The 16,964-nt window shown below is 54.9% G+C and overlaps 1 protein-coding gene across 4 annotated transcripts; it reads left to right on the forward strand.

The window, feature by feature from the left end:
• Positions 1-2,843: 2,843 nt before the first annotated feature.
• EPHB6 (EPH receptor B6) lies at positions 2,844-16,868 on the forward strand. 4 transcript variants are annotated; one of them, XM_004781419.3, is made up of 19 exons: positions 3,085-3,172; positions 7,077-7,181; positions 9,605-9,675; positions 9,933-10,131; positions 10,402-10,466; positions 10,651-11,401; positions 12,183-12,338; positions 12,727-13,083; positions 13,176-13,300; positions 13,470-13,632; positions 13,845-13,959; positions 14,201-14,253; positions 14,422-14,541; positions 14,683-14,930; positions 15,156-15,329; positions 15,560-15,709; positions 15,965-16,158; positions 16,279-16,434; positions 16,545-16,868. In XM_004781419.3, the coding sequence occupies exons 4-19, from the start codon at positions 10,032-10,034 to the stop codon at positions 16,651-16,653; spliced, it is 3,036 nt and encodes a 1,011-aa protein (XP_004781476.1). In that variant the 5' UTR covers positions 3,085-3,172; positions 7,077-7,181; positions 9,605-9,675; positions 9,933-10,031; the 3' UTR covers positions 16,654-16,868. The 4 variants fall into 4 exon arrangements, with proteins under 4 accessions (XP_044919024.1, XP_004781476.1, XP_004781477.1 ...); XM_004781420.3 differs by lacking the exon at positions 7,077-7,181 and having other exon boundaries at positions 3,105-3,172; XM_013050451.2 differs by lacking the exons at positions 3,085-3,172; positions 7,077-7,181 and adding an exon at positions 7,252-7,503.
• Positions 16,869-16,964: the final 96 nt, after the last annotated feature.

Here is a 16,964-nt window from a genome sequence, read left to right on the forward strand (position 1 = left end):
GGTACCCTGTGAGGTTGTATATCTGGAGCCTTATGTAATGTCTTGGGATAAGAGATCTGGGGGCTTAGCAAATTCCTTTACTGATTTTTATTCGAATGATAATCACAGAAATGACTTATAAAGCTCTTCGTTCATAATAACATCAGCTTGCATTAGTCGTTCTGAAGGGAAATAAGGAAGAAGGAAGAAATGGAGCATCCTTGGGGATTGAAAGATGTTGAAGAGAAAAGCCTGAGAAGGGGCAAACACGGAAAAGGAAAAGAGGCAGAATCCAAAGCCCTGGACAAGACATCCAGTGTTGGAGTGCCTGGGTGGCTCAGTGGGTTCAGCCTCTGCCTTCAGCTCAGGTCATGATCTCAGGGTCCTGGGATCGAGTCCAGGATCAGGATCTCTGCTCAGCAGGGAGCCTGCTTCTCTCTCTCTCTCTGCCTACTTGTGATCTCTCTCTCTCTATGTAAAATAAGTAAATAAAACCTTTAAAAATTAAAAAAAAAAAGACACTGGAGTTGTGTCCTGTGGAGTTCTTTGGGCTGCAAATTTACATTATAGATAGTTATGTCTCCGGGTAATGAATTCTGTGAGCCACAAACTTTATTAGATCCTGCCCCTCAGCACAGAACAAGTTTAAATACTATTATTTTTTATTCACTTATCCTAAAACACTTCTAAGTACCCAGTGTGTGCCAGGCAGTGAACAAATTATAGCAAAGATTTATGTTCAGCTTTGAAAAGGGACTCATTACTTTTCTTTTTAATAGCTATGGATGGTAGCATAACTTCACAATGCATTCTGTGCTACCCACCTACCTTTAAAACTTGATTTAACACATAGGAGATGATGATACAGGGCCTATTGTAATCACATTTTTAAACCTCTTTCCTTCCAGAGTACAACGGATCTTTCTTTGAAGACTAGAGGCCTCTTAAATGTTATCAACAACAACAACAAAATACCCATTGCATAAGCCTTGGACAACAAAAGCTTAATTTCATATTATAGGCACCTAATGGGCAGTGTAAACGGTGAGATATATCAGACAATAGAAAGGAAGAGATATTTTTACTATAATGTCAATATATGATGCATTACACATTACCACTGGAATTTCTGGGGTTTATAAATTAACTGCTGTTTCTGTGTTGCTGATACTTTTAACGTAATTTAATCATATGCTTCTTTTAAAAAAGTTTCCAATTTACCCAAAGCTTTCTGGCAGTCATGTTGTTATTGTAACTAGGATCATGAGTTATATAATATCACATACCATGAAAATTCAGGTTTCTTCACAAAAGTGTTTCAAGGCTTTGGAGATAACTGATTTGGAAATGAAATGAAGGCAGCTCTCTACCACTGAATTTCAGAGCAAGGGGAAGAAACAAGATAGAATTAGACTCACCAGTGCAAGTGACTTATTAAAGATGCCCAAATGCAGAATCATTCAACACCATTAGGCTTATTAATTGACTGCAGATATCCAGAGTGAACAATCCCTCTTCTAAGTGGGGACTAGTTCAGTCGCCCGTTTCCATCACTCCTTCAGCCAATTCATTAAAGCCTGTTTGTTTCTCCCAGGTGCCTCCTAATGAGTTTCATTGTTTTGTTTATTGGGCTTGTTGGCTCACAGATCTCTTTCACAATTTTCCACGGTTTCTGAATGCTCCTTAAGTACCAGTTTTGATCAGCCCATTTGCAGCTAGTGCTTTACCCCGTCTTGGATAAATGAAGTAAGTGGGAAAGTAAGACGCGGCCCGGGGCAATGGGGAGGGGGAGCAAGCCCGAGGGAAGTCCACCAGATGCCTGTGTTCCTTGAAAGAACCAGCAGGTGGTAGCAGCACTTCGTGGGAAGGCCCCAGTTTCGGGCTGTAGGACCGGAACAATAGACCCCCAAACCGGTCCTCGGCTGGAGGAGAGGCTAGGAGTGGGCGGAAACATTTTTCCTCGCGGCGCCCCCTCGGTTCCTCAAACCTTCCAGGCACCCGCTGAGTACCTCCCAACGCCTCAGATCCCCGTGGGGGAGGTTCTCCCCGGGGAGCGGGCGGAGGGAGGAGGCACCCAGAAGGCCCAGACTTGCCCGGGCAATGCAAAGCCAGGCACCTACACCTGGACTTCCCCGTTCAGACCCAGGCTTCCCAGCCCTTTGGGGAGGGTGGGGTCAGAGGCTCCACCGTTGGCCAAGATCCAGGGTCACGAAGGGGCAGACGAGTTTAAGGGCAGATCGGAGACCCTTTCGTAACCCAGATGGCCCCTCCCTGCTGCTTACCCATCCCCACCCCACCCCCGTACCCTCCGAGATTTCTCAGTTTGTCTTTCCCTCCACCCCCTTCTTTTCCTTCTTTCTCTTCTTCACAGCTCACGCCCACCTTAGTTTAAACCTGAGTAGGAACTAAAACAGTGGGTTTAGTTCCTAGAGTTGAAGCAGAAAGGCAGGGGTGGGGAGAGGGCGCGGGTGTTCGGGCCGGCGACTGCGCCGCCCTGCCCTGCCCTGCCCCGCTGTCCGCGGGCATCCGCCGCCCTCCGGTGCGCTTTCCCTCCCGGGGACCCGAGCCCGCGCCCGGCCGGGGCTTTGAACGCCTCGCCCCGCCGCACGGCAGCCCGCCCCCTCCAGGACCCCCGCGCGAGCCTCCCTCCGTGCCCAGGTCCCCCACCCCGCGCGGCCGGGAGGAGGAGGCGCCCCCGCCCCGGCGCACAGGCGGGCCCAGGGCGAGCCCCGCGCCTCCACCCCGCTCTCCCCCGCGCCGGGCGCCGCACATCGCCGCCCAGGCCGGGAGGGCGGGCTCGGCTCCCCGGAAGAGGGGAGAGGGAGGGCGGCCGCAGGGGCCGGAGAGGGGCGGGCCGGGCTGGGAGGGACGCGGAGGGGGCGGGCCGGGCTGAGCTCGCCCCTGCCGCCGCTCCAGAGCGGAGCAGCAGGCGGCGGGACCCGCGACCGAGCGCGGCGACGGCGAGCGCGACGTGGGCCCCGCACGATCCGCGGGCGCTCCGCCTTCAGAGCAGCCCCCGCCGCCAGCCACCGCCCCCCGGCCGCCCCGGAGCCCCAGAGACGCGCAGCGGCGAGAGGACCCGGGCCGCGGGGAGCCGGGTCCCCGCACCCGAACGGAGAAACGGGCTGCTCGGCTCCATCGCGGGGCCTGGGGCGGGGGGGCACAGACCTGCGGAGCCTGCGGCCGGCGGAAGGTGAGCCCCGGGATGCCAGGCAGTGTAGGGGGTGTTGGGGGGGGGGGCGGTGTGCTTGGGGACAGAGGCATCAAGGTTTGCAAAAGTAGAGGGGCCCTCCAGACTGGGCCTTTGCAGATCCTCGGGGGCCTCCCGGGGTAGTACTGAGTATCCTTCTCCAAGGCGACCGTGGGTTCCTGAGGGGTGCGAAACTGGCCAGCCTGGCTCCCCGACCTCTGGCCGGCCATCACTGACACCCCCATTACCCTAGCTTCTGCAATCCCCCACTGTGTCTCCAGATATTGGGGGTCCTGATATAGGGGTCCTTGCTGAGGCCGGACTCCCAGCGTTCTGTAAAGGCTTGCCCATCCTTCTGACTCCGGTGGCATCTCTCCAGTCCCACGGAGCTGGGAGGAGCAAGGAGGTTGATCCCACACCTGCCCTCAGCTCCCCCACCCCCATTACCACCCATAAGCCTTAGAGTGGAGAGGCTTGGTTCATGCTTCCCAGCCCTCATCCCCAAGTTGCAGCCAAAGCCTGCTGGTTGCTGCTGCCCCAGCTCCACTGCCCTCTCTTTACATCTGGGTACTTGGCCCTACCTGCCCTACACCCCCATCCACCAATCTTGGCCGTCTGGCATCCTCTCTCCTCCCACCCCTGGGGGAGCTGGCTGGGGCCCAGCATAGCCGATGTTGTAATGTCCCTGGCAGTGCCCATGGAGAGAAGTGGCTGGGCCTGTTCCCAATAAGTTAACCAGGGCCAGGCCCTCTCCCTGCCAGGAGAACTTGACTCAGGTTGTAGAAGGGGAGATGCTGGTTGGGTGGGAAGGAGCTGTGGCATTGTAGGCAGTGCTGGGAAATGTCCAGGTAATGGGTATTGCAGGATCGAGACCTGCAATTGTTGATGGTGCCATGGGGGGGGGGGGCACTGGGTTCTCTCAGGGCAATGGACCTTATTTTCCTTGCAGGAAGATTAGGCTGGAGGGTTTCTGTGTACCTACCAAGTGGCCCAGAGAGGAGGGCCCCTTTGGAGTCTGTTGGTTCATTCTGGGTGCAGAAAGATGGCTGGCAGTGCGTACCAGGTCCCCAGCCTGCCTAGGAGCAACAGGCAGCAGCGATCTGAGCACGGGAAGGGCAGGAACATTCCTCCTCGGGGCCAGGTTCTCCTGCAGCTCATCACCATCTCCTGAGCTGGGTCCTGCGTCCCGTGTCCCCACTGCCCACGAGGGGGAAGGGAGATGGCGGGGTTTGGGGTTTGGGGCAGCTTCGCGTTTCCCTTTATTTCTCTACTTCCCTGCTCAGCTCCCTCTCCCAGCCCAGATGTTTCTGCAGCAGCAACTCCCAGAGCAGAGAGCAGTTGACAGGCTCTGGGGGAGAGTAGGGACAGACCCAGGGTGAGGAGAAGGGCTCATGGGTGTCAGTGACCAGTATGAAGAGCACTCTGGATCTGCTCTGATGTGCATGCTCTCACCCTTACACACTCACACACACACACACACACACACACACACACACACACCCATCCTAGCTTGCGTGCTGCTCCATACCCATCTCACCTCACACACATTCCCTTATATACTCTCACACTTGCTCCCACAGGTAGTGGTCCTGGCTCTTGGGGGCTTCTACAATCTTCCATTCACTTATCTCTCATGGCCACGGACTGACTGTCCCAACACCCTCCGTTATGCCCTTTTCCAAAGCCACGCACATCCCCGGTCAGTGCCCAGCCGGAGTGGCTCCTTCTGAGTGGCTGCTTGCCTCTCCCCGACTCTGCCTGCATCTTAAAAGCCTCCCCCAGCTCCACAGCCTGGGAGTGGGAGGCACACTCAGTCTGCATCTGCGTGCTCTGGGGGACATTCCTAGAGGCTGGAGGCCTCAAGGGACACAGGGCTCTCCTCTGCTAGGTAATCCACAAATTGGCTTCTGGAGCTGGGGCAGCAGGGGCGAGAAGCACCAGAGGACAGCCACCTCCTCGCTGTCTGCTCTGGACGCCGCCGTAGGGCTGATGGGATCCTTTTCGAGGCGGGCGGACAGAGCTCCAAGAGACTGCGACCATATCCAAGGTGGAGATTAAAGGGTAGCAGCATTAAGCTGAGCAAGGATTATCCTGGAATTTCCTGGGCGTTTAACAGCTGCAGAACAGGACGGAGGACAGGGCCCATGGTGCTGACCCCTCCCACGCTGACCCTGGGGCTGACAGGTGTGAGGGCCAGCTTTGCGGCCACGCCACACATTAACCATCGGCCCCTTTGCCCTTGGGACCTCCCTCACCCCACTGGGCCCTGCAGCCTGCTCGGCCTCTCTGAACGTTCCTGCCCAGGCTCACTCAGCAGCGATGCCCTGGTCAGGTGTCCCCAGGCCCCCTGGTCTCCCTTGGCCCTTTAGAGCCAAAGTCCTTTGCTTGACACTGAGTCAGAGAAGCGTGATGGGATCAGTGGGGCCATTCGAACCTCTTTGAAGAGAAGCTTAAAGAAAATGCAGCGATAAAAGTTATTTTGCTCATTCATCCCCCACTCCAACGCCTCTTTATCTCTGCTTTCTCCTTATAGGTGAAAATTTCTGGATTGTTTTGAAACCTAGAGCGAGAAGGGAGGGGAGGGTAAAATGTAAACATACGCTATGCTAGTCTAGGTTTTAAAAATGTTTTCCCTTTTTTGTTGTTTAGATGATAATTAATGAGATTTTGTTTTAATTGTAAAAAATAAGATATGCTCATTGTAACAAGAAAACCCACTGAAATATATGTAAGACCAAGTTAATAATCCCTCCTTGGGCTTCCTTCATTTCTCACTCCTACAGTAACCAATTTTAATGGCCAGTGCATTTTCCTGCCATATCTTCCTCCAAACTGATTTGGCTTGTATTACTTAGTTTTTTAAAAACTCGTTTTGTGGATCAAGGTACATAAACTCTTAAAAACCATCTCAGTTTGTTCACAAAGTTATCCTATTTAACATTTCAATTTGAAGACAGTTAATTTTTTAAATTCCTACAGATTTACTCATTTATTTTTAAATCTTTCATTTTTATAGATAACAGAACTCAGAAGCTATGATGTATAAGCTAAGAGTCTACACATCTTTAATCTTTGCCAGTTTCTAGAAACAAAACACAATTTTGATGCCTACGGACTGTCATATTTTTATAAACCAAAGAAATGTAGCAGGCTTGTGGATGCAGCGTCTCTACCGTAGCAAAAAGATGTAAAGTGATATATGTAGGAAAGAAGCTGAGAAAAAAAAAATGTGAAGTCATAGAATGCAATTTTTGTCATCTGAAATTTTGTCAAATCAGTCTTCTTTTCTGAGCTCCCATTTTCCATCCACATTTCAGCTGCTTCTGGTGTTATATTTTTAAAACCATATACACATCTGAAATTCGAATGTTTTCCTGTTTGAGATAAGTCTTGGGCTCTTTCATGGGTGGGTGAGAGGATTTCTAAACACTGACCGATGCCGTTGGCGAGCTGGAGAAGACAGAGTGATCCAAAGCAGGCCTGTCCCCCTCTGTGTTGCGGGAGGGGTGCACTTGGCTGCTTCCAGGACGCGCTTCCAGACTAAGCTCAGACAGATGTCCTAGTCCTCAACCATTGAAGGCACCTTTGAAAATCGAGTTCTAAGTCCTGCTTGTTCAGTATTCCAGGCATGTGGCTGGAGCTGCGTGTTCTTGTCACTTACGTTTCTGCCTTTGAAACTTGTTTCAAAAGAATCTGCGGGAGTAGGAATTAGCGGACGGCAGTTTCTTCCATATCTTAAAAAGTTTCGTCTTTCCTTGTTTTTATTCTTGCCTAAGAGGTACACCCAAGTTCTTTTTATATGTATTTAAAAAATTAAAGACTTGAATTTATCTGTTTTGTTTGATAAGCAAGAATTGACCTCACTTCCTAGTCTCACTCAACCACAGTTTTTTTTTTTTTTTTTCAGTCTTCTGGATCCAAATCTAAAAGAGGTCCCTTCAAACAGCAAGGAACACTTCTGGGCTCTCTTCAAGTGCTTCCACCATTTTTAAAAAGAATATATTGGTTCTTGGTAAACCTTTTTTAACAATTACAGAAGTGGCAGTCCACATGCCATGTCTCATGTCTCCATTTAATTCTTTTCTTCCTGATGTCTCTTGAGGACAGAAGCTGAGTGGCTTTAACATGTTCCCTAATTGCTTTTGCTCTTTTCTGGATCCTCTGGAGAGAGGCCAGCTTCATGTTGTCATTAAGATGCCTGCTGAGGCTACGCATACACGCCCTGCTGCAGCCACAAGCGACCGTGTGGCTTATATTGTGGGTCATCAAAGCAGATACTCTGCCATTCCTCATCTTCTAGAATGTTCCATAGTGCACAGCTGATGGGATCTGCAGTACGTATCTTCCCTCTTGGTTTGCTGTCTCTTCAAAAAAAAAAAAAAAATTCATTGAGATGCATCCAAAGTGTTTATTATTTCTTCTCCGTGATTATCTGTCTAGTTATAAGTTTAGGAAGACACAGTGCTTACAGTTTACTTTTTGTACAGATTCCAGAATCCATCCATGTTCTGACTGAAAGAGGCTATTTTAGAGAATATCTGCTAGGCAAATGATAGAATAGCTTTCATTGTTTAAAGGCATTTTGCTGACGTTTTCAGTTCTTGATAACAGCATTCCTAGAGACCCTGTGGCTCTGGTCAGTCTGGTCTGCCTTGGTGTGTCAAGCATGTCTCCAAATTAAGCCACTGAACGCTTGGGGGAAGCGCTGACAACACATGTTCCTTCAGGATATTTATTAAGCAGCCATTGGTGATGGGGCCATGCTTTGTTACTTCACAATATCCCTGTTCTTCTTTGAAACATTTCATCTGTGAATGATTCTAGCAGCATTCGGGACAGTACTGGCAGAGAACCTCTGTTTCTTAGGAGTCATTTGCTGTACTGAAATGCTTCCTTTTTTCTGACTTTGAGATACAATTGTTGTATAACACTGTGATAAGTTTAAGGTGTACAACCCAGTGATTTGGAAATGCTTCTTGCTTGCCTCCATGCACTGTAAGTTAAACTCTGTCTCACAAGTAGGGTTCCAGTGACGTGAAAGGTGCATTTCAGTGGCTAGTGGCCCGATGCCCATGATACCTTGGCCCACCAGCTGTCACAGCAGCGCCTTTTCATGATAACCACGTAGAGATGACCCTGAAGGCTTCGTCTTGCAACAGAGCCTGTGTTGCCAGGAAAAATTAGATTAGCAGGCATCCAACTACGATTTTCTGATTTATCAAAGTCAAATGGTATAGTAGTTTGGTTTCAACTTCATTGAGAAGTGTGCCGTTTTCAGGAGTGCTGCGGGTCATGTGGCCACAGTCATCGTGACAGAAACAGATTCCAGTTTCCAACTGCTGTTCTTTCTTTCTCTCAGTTTCACGTCTTCTTCCCAACAGAAGTAAATGGAATGGGCGGCTCTTGTCCATGCCACTCACAGACTTCTGAGACTCAGTTATAAGGGGAGAGATGGGTCACCACTAATCTCTAGACCAATGAACAAAGGAAGGTCTGAGCCTGTTCGTCTTCACTGTGACCCTGGAGGCAGATGTGCCCCACAGTCGGCAGGGGTGCATGTCTATGGGGGGCCTTCTTAAGTTAACCAATGGAGAACATACTTGGCACTGTTCTGCATGGACTGCTTTCACTTGGGAAATCATTTTCATAATCAGTGCATAAGCAGTAAACCTCACTCTTTTTTCAGATTGTGCCATAATTTATTAAATATCTTACCACTGATGGACAGTTACATTCTAGTCTTTTCCCTTACAAACAATTCTGCAGCAAATATCCTTGTTTGAACATCTCTGCAAACAGACCCAAGGATGCAGTACTTGAAGGACAAACTCTTAGAGGAGAAGCTGCTAGAAAGACATCACCAGCTGTCCTTCCAAGAAGATATACCCATTTGAACTCACAAGCACCATGAATATAGAGAGCCCAGCTCTCATACCTTCTTCAACCCAGTGCATTATTAATCTCAGAGGACACGATGGCCCTGTTGTTTCCACATTCTGTCCTTTCATTGTGAGCAGACTAGAAGAAATTTTTCATATACATACATTTATACATATACATATATTACATACATTTTCATATACATACATTATTTTTCCGTAAGCCGCAGAGGAAATGTGCCCCTTGTGGAGAGAGGACCGTTGGTCACAAAATGTAGGCATGCCAGACCTACCCTTTCTCTATGCTGGATCGCTTACCAGATGGAACCTTTATGCCTATGCTCTTCTCACTCCTGTTCGCCCATCTCCCCTTGCATCATACCCCACGGCTCTCTTCCGTGGTCCCTCTTGCTCCACTGCCTTTCCATATTGTCCAGAGTGTCCAGGTCTGATGTGGGTCAGGAGGTGTTGGGGAGGAGGGATCGTGTGTTCCCTGGGAAGGGGTATCTTCTGCTGTGCCTGGTTTAATGGAAGTATTTTCTGACTTCCAATACAGGGTGGCTCTAGGAGGAGGAGGGAGAGTAAATGAAGAGAAAGAATTGAAAGAGCTCCTTTCAGAAGAAAAGGGTACGTTCGGCGCAGAACTATCCTATGCTCTAAAGGGCGGCGGGGGCGGTGGGGGGAGCTTTAAGAAATGCTCAATGATGCGTCCCCTGCAGGATGTAGGGAGGGAGTGACCTGCCATGTGGCCCTCAAAGATGGTAGACTTGGCACAAGTCAGGAGAGAGTCTGCTTCTGATAGGTGCTGGGGTGGTTTGAGAACTATCTGTGTAGCAATGTAGTTACCTGTCACCTGCCTCTTCTGGTCCTGTGTGTCTCCCTAGGAAGCAAGCTTGGCTGCAGACCCCAGTCTTAAAAAGCAGTGGCCCTGCCTGGGAGCAGGGTGGTGGCCAGGGCAATGGTGGGAGCCCCGAAGATGCCCCATGGCTGCTGAGGGGGCTGCCCGGTCAGGGAGCAGAGTGGCGGGCATGGTGTGCAGTCTCTGGGTCCTGGTGCTGGGGTCCTCAGTTCTGGCTCTGGAAGGTAAGAGGGAGGGAGACTGGAGAATCCCTGCCAATCAGCCTGGGTGGGGAATGGGAAAGATTCAGGAAAGGCAGAGAAGAGTGAAGACATCATGAAAGTGAAAGGAACGGGGAAGGTTCCAGAGAAAGGCTCCTGACGGAGACCTGTGCCCCTGCTGGTGAATTAAAAGGACCAGGGAGGGAAGTTCCTGTTTCCCTCCTGGGATGGGGTAAGGGTTAGCAGTCCCAGCTGGAGGCTTTGCTGCTGAGTGCCCTTCTTATCTCTGGGCAGAGGTTCTGCTGGACACCACTGGAGAGACATCTGAGATTGGCTGGCTCACCTACCCGCCAGGTGGGGTGAGTGTCACTCTTTCGTTCCCCACCCAGTGCTCCTCCCCCTCCCCACTGGTCATATAGGATTTGGGAAGGAAGCCCTGGGAAGAGACTAATGGAGTAAGACCCCTTCCCTCCCGGAGGAGCAGGACTTTGGGTGTACTTACCGGGTTTGCCAGCTAACGGTGGACCCCCTCTGTCCCTGCAGTGGGATGAAGTGAGCGTTCTAGACGACCAGCGACGCCTGACTCGGACCTTCGAGGCATGCCACGTGGCAGGGGCTCCTCCGGGCACTGGGCAAGACAACTGGTTGCAGACACACTTCGTGGAGCGGCGCGGAGCGCAGAGGGCACACATCCGACTGCACTTCTCCGTGCGCGCATGCGCCAGCCTGGGCGTGGCCGGGGGCACCTGCCGAGAGACCTTCACCCTTTACTACCGCCAGGCCGAGGAGCCCGATGGGCCCGACAGCGTCTCGGCCTGGCACCTCAAACGCTGGACCAAGGTGGACACTATCGCCGCGGACGAGAGCTTCCCCGCCTCCTCGGCGTGGGCGGTAGCGCACGGGGCCGGGCAGCGCGCCGGGCTGCAGCTCAACGTCAAAGAGAGGAGCTTCGGCCCCCTCACCCAGCGAGGCTTCTACGTGGCCTTCCAGGACACGGGGGCCTGCCTGGCCCTCGTGGCGGTCAAGCTCTTCGCCTACACCTGCCCCTCCGTCCTCCGCGCCTTCGCCTCCTTCCCTGAGACGCAGGCCAGTGGGGCCGGGGGCGCCTCCCTGGTGGCAGCCGTGGGCACCTGTGTGGCTCACGCGGAGCCAGAAGAGGATGGAGGCGGGGGCCAGGCGGGGGGTAGCCCTCCGAGGCTGCACTGCAATGGGGAGGGCAAGTGGATGGTAGCGGTTGGGGGCTGCCGGTGCCGGCCGGGGCACCAGCCCGCCCGCGGAGACAAGGCCTGCCAAGGTGAGATTCCGTGCCTGCGCGCTTGCCCAAGATCTTCCCACCTTCCCCCAACCTTGGGACACCTCTCCTGAATACCCCAAACTTGATGTTTGTCCCCGAAAGGTCAGGAATAAGCTATTTTAAGAAGGAACTCTCGTTTTTCTCCAGATTTATTGTCTAAAGCGCATAAATTTGGTGTCATGTGCTCATCTCAAACTTCTGGAACTTTCTGGAGACTTCCTTAGCCACTGCTAAGCATCCTAGGGCTGCAGGCCTGACAAATGATGGAGATTAAAAGGAGTTAAACTCCTGGGTTATCTTGGGATGGGTCCTTTGTCCCTATCTGCTGTCTAGTTAGGAAGGGATCATCGTCAGGGCAGGTGACCAAGGTGCAGGTAGGAGACGGCAGTGGAGACCAGCTAAGAGGAATCCTTTTGCTATAGGGTGGAGGGCGCAGAAGGCCTCTGGGCAGGAAGGCAATCAAGCCAGACACCTCTATCTGGTACTCGGCCTGCCCATAGCCCCCACTGCACCTCACTTCCTCCATCAGCGGAAATGCAGTTCTACTCCAGTGGCCATGGAAGTAATCTCTGCCTCAGGGAGGGAAAGAGGGAAGAGGGGGTGAGGGTAGGTCTCAGGAGGTCAGGAGAAACAGCCCTGGGGAATGGAAGGCTGGGGGCCTGTCCTCGTGCTTGCCTGGGGTGGGGTGGGGTGGGGTGGGGTGGGGGGTGGGGTGGGGTGTGGGACTCAGGAGGTGGGGGACGAAGTGAGCCTAACGTCTCTGCCCCACTCTGCCCCCTAGCCTGCCCGGAGGGGTCCTACAAGGCCTTGGCTGGGAACACACCCTGCTTACCGTGCCCCGCCCGCAGCCACGCCCCCAGTGCTGCGGCCCCTGTTTGTCCTTGCCTTGAGGGCTTCTACAGGGCCAGTTCAGACCCCCCAGAGACCCCCTGCACCGGTGAGTTCCCCCACCAGCCCCAGGGGTGGAAATGGGACTGGGGGTGGGCAGAGAAGGGGAGCTTGAGGGCAACACAGTGGAGCTGGTTCCCATTTGCAGTGACTTTTCTCCTGTTCATTTTCTCCCTCGCTCTCCGCCTTCCTGCCCTGACCCCACCCACACTTTCCGACCTCCTGCCTCTCCTGCCACCCGCCTATCTGCTTTCTGGTCCCCACCCCCATGCTCTGGGCTGGGTCTCCTCCCCTCTGGGCCACATTGCCCCCCCCCCCCCCCCCCCCCCCCCCGCCTCCCTTCTTTCTCCATCATCATCCCCACCCCTCCTCCTTCACCCCGCCTCCCACCACCCTTCCTTTCTGGTCCTTCTCGCTGCCCCCACCGGCCTCCCCAGGCCCTCCGTCGGCTCCCCGGGAGCTTTGGTTCGAGGTACAAGGCTCAGTGCTCATGCTGCACTGGCGCCTGCCTCAGGAGCTGGGGGGACGAGGGGACCTGCTCTTCAATGTCGTGTGCAAGGAATGTGGAGGCCACCGGGATCCGGGCTCGGGCACCGGGGGTGCTTGTCGCCGCTGCAGGGATGAGGTGCACTTCGACCCCCGCCAGAGGGGCCTGACTGAGAGCCGAGTGTTAGTTGGGGGGCTCCGGGCACATGTGCCCTACATCTTGGAGGTGCAGGCTGTGAACGGGGTGTCAGAGCTCAGCCCGGACCCTCCCCAAGCTGCCGCCATCAACGTCAGCACCAGCCATGCAGGTGAGCCTTCGGCTAGCTCGGCCTGATGCCGCCCCTACTCGTGCTGCTGGGCTCCTGGAAACCCTCCCACTAACCGCCCCCTCCTCCCCCAGTTCCCTCTGCAGTCCCTGCCTTGCACCAGGTAAGCCGGGCATCCAACAGCATCACGGTGTCCTGGCCACAGCCAGACCAGACCAACGGGAACATCCTGGACTATCAGCTCCGCTACTACGACCAGGTGGGAAGGTGGTTGCCCCGCAGGGCTGGTGGGAGCTCACAGTGCCCCACAGTAGGGTTAGAGATGGGGGAGATAGACTAGGACCGAGAGGTGCCAAGAAGCCTGAGGGTGTGACCAGGACTCAGGAACTGGGGCTGGGTAGCAGGGAGTGACCGGCTGTCACCTCCAGGCAGAAGATGAATCCCACTCCTTCACCCTGACCAGCGAGACCAACACGGCCACCGTGACCCAGCTGAGTCCTGGCCACATCTACGGCTTCCAAGTGCGGGCACGGACTGCCGCAGGTCACGGCCCCTATGGGGGCAAGGTCTATTTCCAAACTCTGCCTCAAGGTGAGAGGAAGCCTGGATGGAGAGGGGGAAGCAGGAGGAGTCGAGGAGAGGCCTGGCGGCCGTGTGGGACAGGAGGCTGTGAGCATAGTGTCATGGCTGACCACATGGCTTTTGGGTCTGTGGGTGGGCATGAGTGGGTGCACGGGGGGTGTGTAGGTGTGTTTGCTTGTGAGGCCTTGCCCATGCATGGTCCTGACTGGCTGCTTCCCCAGGTGAGCTGTCCACCCAGCTTCCAGAGAGACTCTCCTTGGTTATTGGGTCCATCCTGGGGGCCTTGGCCTTCCTTCTGCTGGCGGCCATTACCGTGCTTGCTGTTGTCTTCCAGAGGTGAGCCCCTCTCTGCTGTGTCCCCACACCATTCACCCCACGGCACAACCCCACGTCCTGGCAGCCCCAAAGCCCACTGCAGAAACCACCTCCAAAGCCCACCTCCCACCACCGGGCCCCTTCCCGGGGGCCCATGCGAGCCTGGAAGGAGGGATCCAGCAGCCCCCACTCCACGATCCCTGGCTGGAGAGTGGCCTACGTGGCAGGGGAGTGTCATTTCAGGACTCTGGTTTGTCCTCAGGAAGCGGCGTGGGACAGGCTACACAGAGCAACTGCAGCAGTACAGCAGTCCAGGTGTGGGGGTAGGAGGGCTGGGGGCTGAGCACAGGAGGCAAGACGAGGTTCCCCCGTGGTCCAGGGGAACTCCGCGGCCCCGCCATTGGAAGGAAGAGGGCATGTCTGGGGTGTGTGGGCAGCCAGACCTCGTACCACACCCTCCTCGTGCACCCCATTTGCCTACAGGTCTTGGGGTGAAGTATTACATCGACCCTTCCACATACGAGGACCCCTGCCAGGCCATCCGAGAGTTTACCAGGGAAGTGGATCCTGCATATATCAAGATCGAGGAGGTCATTGGGGCAGGTGTGCAGGGGCAGAGAAAGGGGACGGGAGGGGCTGGAGCCCCCACGAGCCTTCCCCAGCAGGATCCCCTCCAAACAGGGCAGGGTACCGCAAGCCCGGGGTCCTTCCTCAATAGCCTTCCACCTACACCCATTCTCCCAGGCTCCTTTGGAGAAGTACGCAGGGGCCGCCTGCAGCCCCGGGGACGGCGGGAGCAGGCCGTGGCCATCCAGGCCCTGTGGGCTGGAGGTGCGGAGAGCCTACAGATGACCTTTCTAGGCCAGGCTGCAGTGTTGGGCCAGTTCCAGCACCCCAACATCCTGCGGCTGGAGGGCGTGGTCACCAAGAGCCGGCCCCTCATGGTGCTGACGGAACTCATGGAGCTGGGCCCCCTGGACAGCTTCCTCAGGGTCAGTGTGGCCCAGGGGCGGGCGGGGCTGCCTTGGGTCCAGGGAAGTCTGCAGTTCTCAACAGTCCCGGAGACCAGAGACGCCTCCCCTAGTCTTCATCCTTCCCAAGGCCATCTTCTGATTCCCTAAGCCCCTCCTTCCTCTCCTGGTGATGTCTGGCCCCTGGCCTATGGAGGTTCCCCACCCCGCTGCTGGCAGCTGACCTCTGCCCCCTGCCCCCAGCAGCAGCGGGAGGGCCAGTTCAGCAGCCTGCAACTGGTGGCCATGCAGCGGGGAGTGGCCGCCGCCATGCAGTACCTGTCCAGCTTCGCCTTCGTGCACCGCGCGCTCTCTGCCCACAGCGTGCTGGTGAATAGCCACCTGGTGTGCAAAGTGGCTCGTCTTGGCCACAGTCCTCAGGTGAGAGCATGGTGTCAGGGGCTCAGCCTTTTCCGGAGGGTGCTGGCGGTTGAGCTGGGACCTGGGGTGCGTACCACGGGCGGCGTGCCCTGGGGTTTGGAGGAATGGGGCCTGTCTGCGCTCCATCCAGGAGCGCACCCTGAGCAGACCTCAAAACACACAGGAGCTGCTCGATAAACGTGGCCGCTGCTATAATTATTGCTATTGCTGCTTCTCACCCCACCTCTCAGGGCCCAAGTTGTATGCTTCGCTGGGCAGCCCCAGAAGTTATTGCACACGGAAAACATACCACCTCCAGTGACGTCTGGAGCTTTGGGATAGTGATGTGGGAAGTGATGAGCTATGGAGAGCGGCCCTACTGGGACATGAGTGACCAGGAGGTGAGCTCTTTACCCAGACATTGTTAATTCCCCACCCCCATCCTTCCAACCCACCAGCCTCACAGGTTTGTACATTCTTGGCTTTTCTTCTCTAACCCACTGAGATTGTAAGTTGTCTTGGCTTCCTTATTTTTAAGTTCCTTCCCTGCTCGGACTGCATGCCCCACCTGACCCCAGCCCACCCATTGGCCTAACAGAATATGCCTTTCTGCCAGCAAGAGTGCCCCATTACCACGTTTCTCTCCTAATCCCCAGGTGCTAAATGCAATAGAGCAGGAGTTCCGGCTTCCCCCGCCTCCAGGCTGTCCTCCTGGACTACACCTGCTTATGCTAGACACTTGGCAGAAGGACCGTACCCAGCGGCCTCATTTCGACCATCTGGTGGCTGCATTTGACAAGATGATCCGAAAACCAGACACTCTGCAGGCTGATGGGGGCCCTGGGGACAGGTCTGGAGATTGGGGCTGGAGCCCGGGACAACCAGGGAGGGTATACACAAACCAGAAAGAAAACTGAGGAGAGGGGGCTAACATAAAAGGGAGACGTTGACCTCCCCTTCCCCCACTTAGACCCTCCCAGGCCCTTCTGAACCCTGTGGCCCTGGACTTTCCTTCTCTGGACTCACCCCAGGCCTGGCTTTCGGCCATCGGACTGGAGTGCTACCGAGACAACTTCTCCAAGTTTGGTCTCTGCACCTTCAGTGATGTGGCTCAGCTCAACCTGGAGTAAGCCGGGAGAGGCGGGGTGGGGGTTCCTCGGGGCTCCAAGCCAGGGGTCCTGCCGGGGATCTTAGAGGAGCCGGCCCAGACCTGACCCACTCCTTCCCCACCACCAGAGACCTGCCCGCCCTGGGCATCACGCTGGCCGGCCACCAGAAGAAGCTGTTGCACAATATCCAGCTCCTGCAGCAGCACCTGAGGGAGCTGGGCTCGGTGGAGGTCTGAGGTTGGGCGGGCTGCTGCGAGGGGACGATGCCTATGTCCCAGCCCCAGACACAGGCCCAAGGAACGACAAGGAACACTAGAGCCCGTCTCCATCTTGGCCTCGGCAAGAGGCGTCTGCCACACTACACCCCACCCTCTGGACGCTTCACTCCCTAGTCCTCTGCCCTCCTCCGCCCTCCCCTGCATTAAAGGGAAAGAAGAAATTTTGCAAGTTGGAGGTGTGGTGAGACCTCAGTCTGCAAGGAGGGGCTGGGAAGGCCTTGGAGGAGGCGCACAGGGCCACTGCCAACAGGAGACACCACCCAGCAGAA

The sequence above is a fragment of the Mustela putorius genome, unplaced genomic scaffold, assembly GCF_011764305.1.
Source record: "Mustela putorius furo isolate JIRA1106 unplaced genomic scaffold, ASM1176430v1.1 tig00003845_pilon_pilon_pilon, whole genome shotgun sequence".
Taxonomy (NCBI): Eukaryota; Metazoa; Chordata; class Mammalia; order Carnivora; family Mustelidae; genus Mustela; species Mustela putorius.

Bases quoted from the DNA above. Each gene is read 5' to 3' on its own strand.
- EPHB6 (XM_004781419.3), top strand. From the start codon at position 10,032: ATGGCTGCTGAGGGGGCTGCCCGGTCAGGGAGCAGAGTGGCGGGCATG. The intron at 14,254-14,421 runs GTGTGGGGGTAG...ATTTGCCTACAG, and splicing joins GCAGCAGTACAGCAGTCCAG to GTCTTGGGGTGAAGTATTAC. The intron at 15,330-15,559 runs GTGAGAGCATGG...CCCACCTCTCAG, and splicing joins GTCTTGGCCACAGTCCTCAG to GGCCCAAGTTGTATGCTTCG.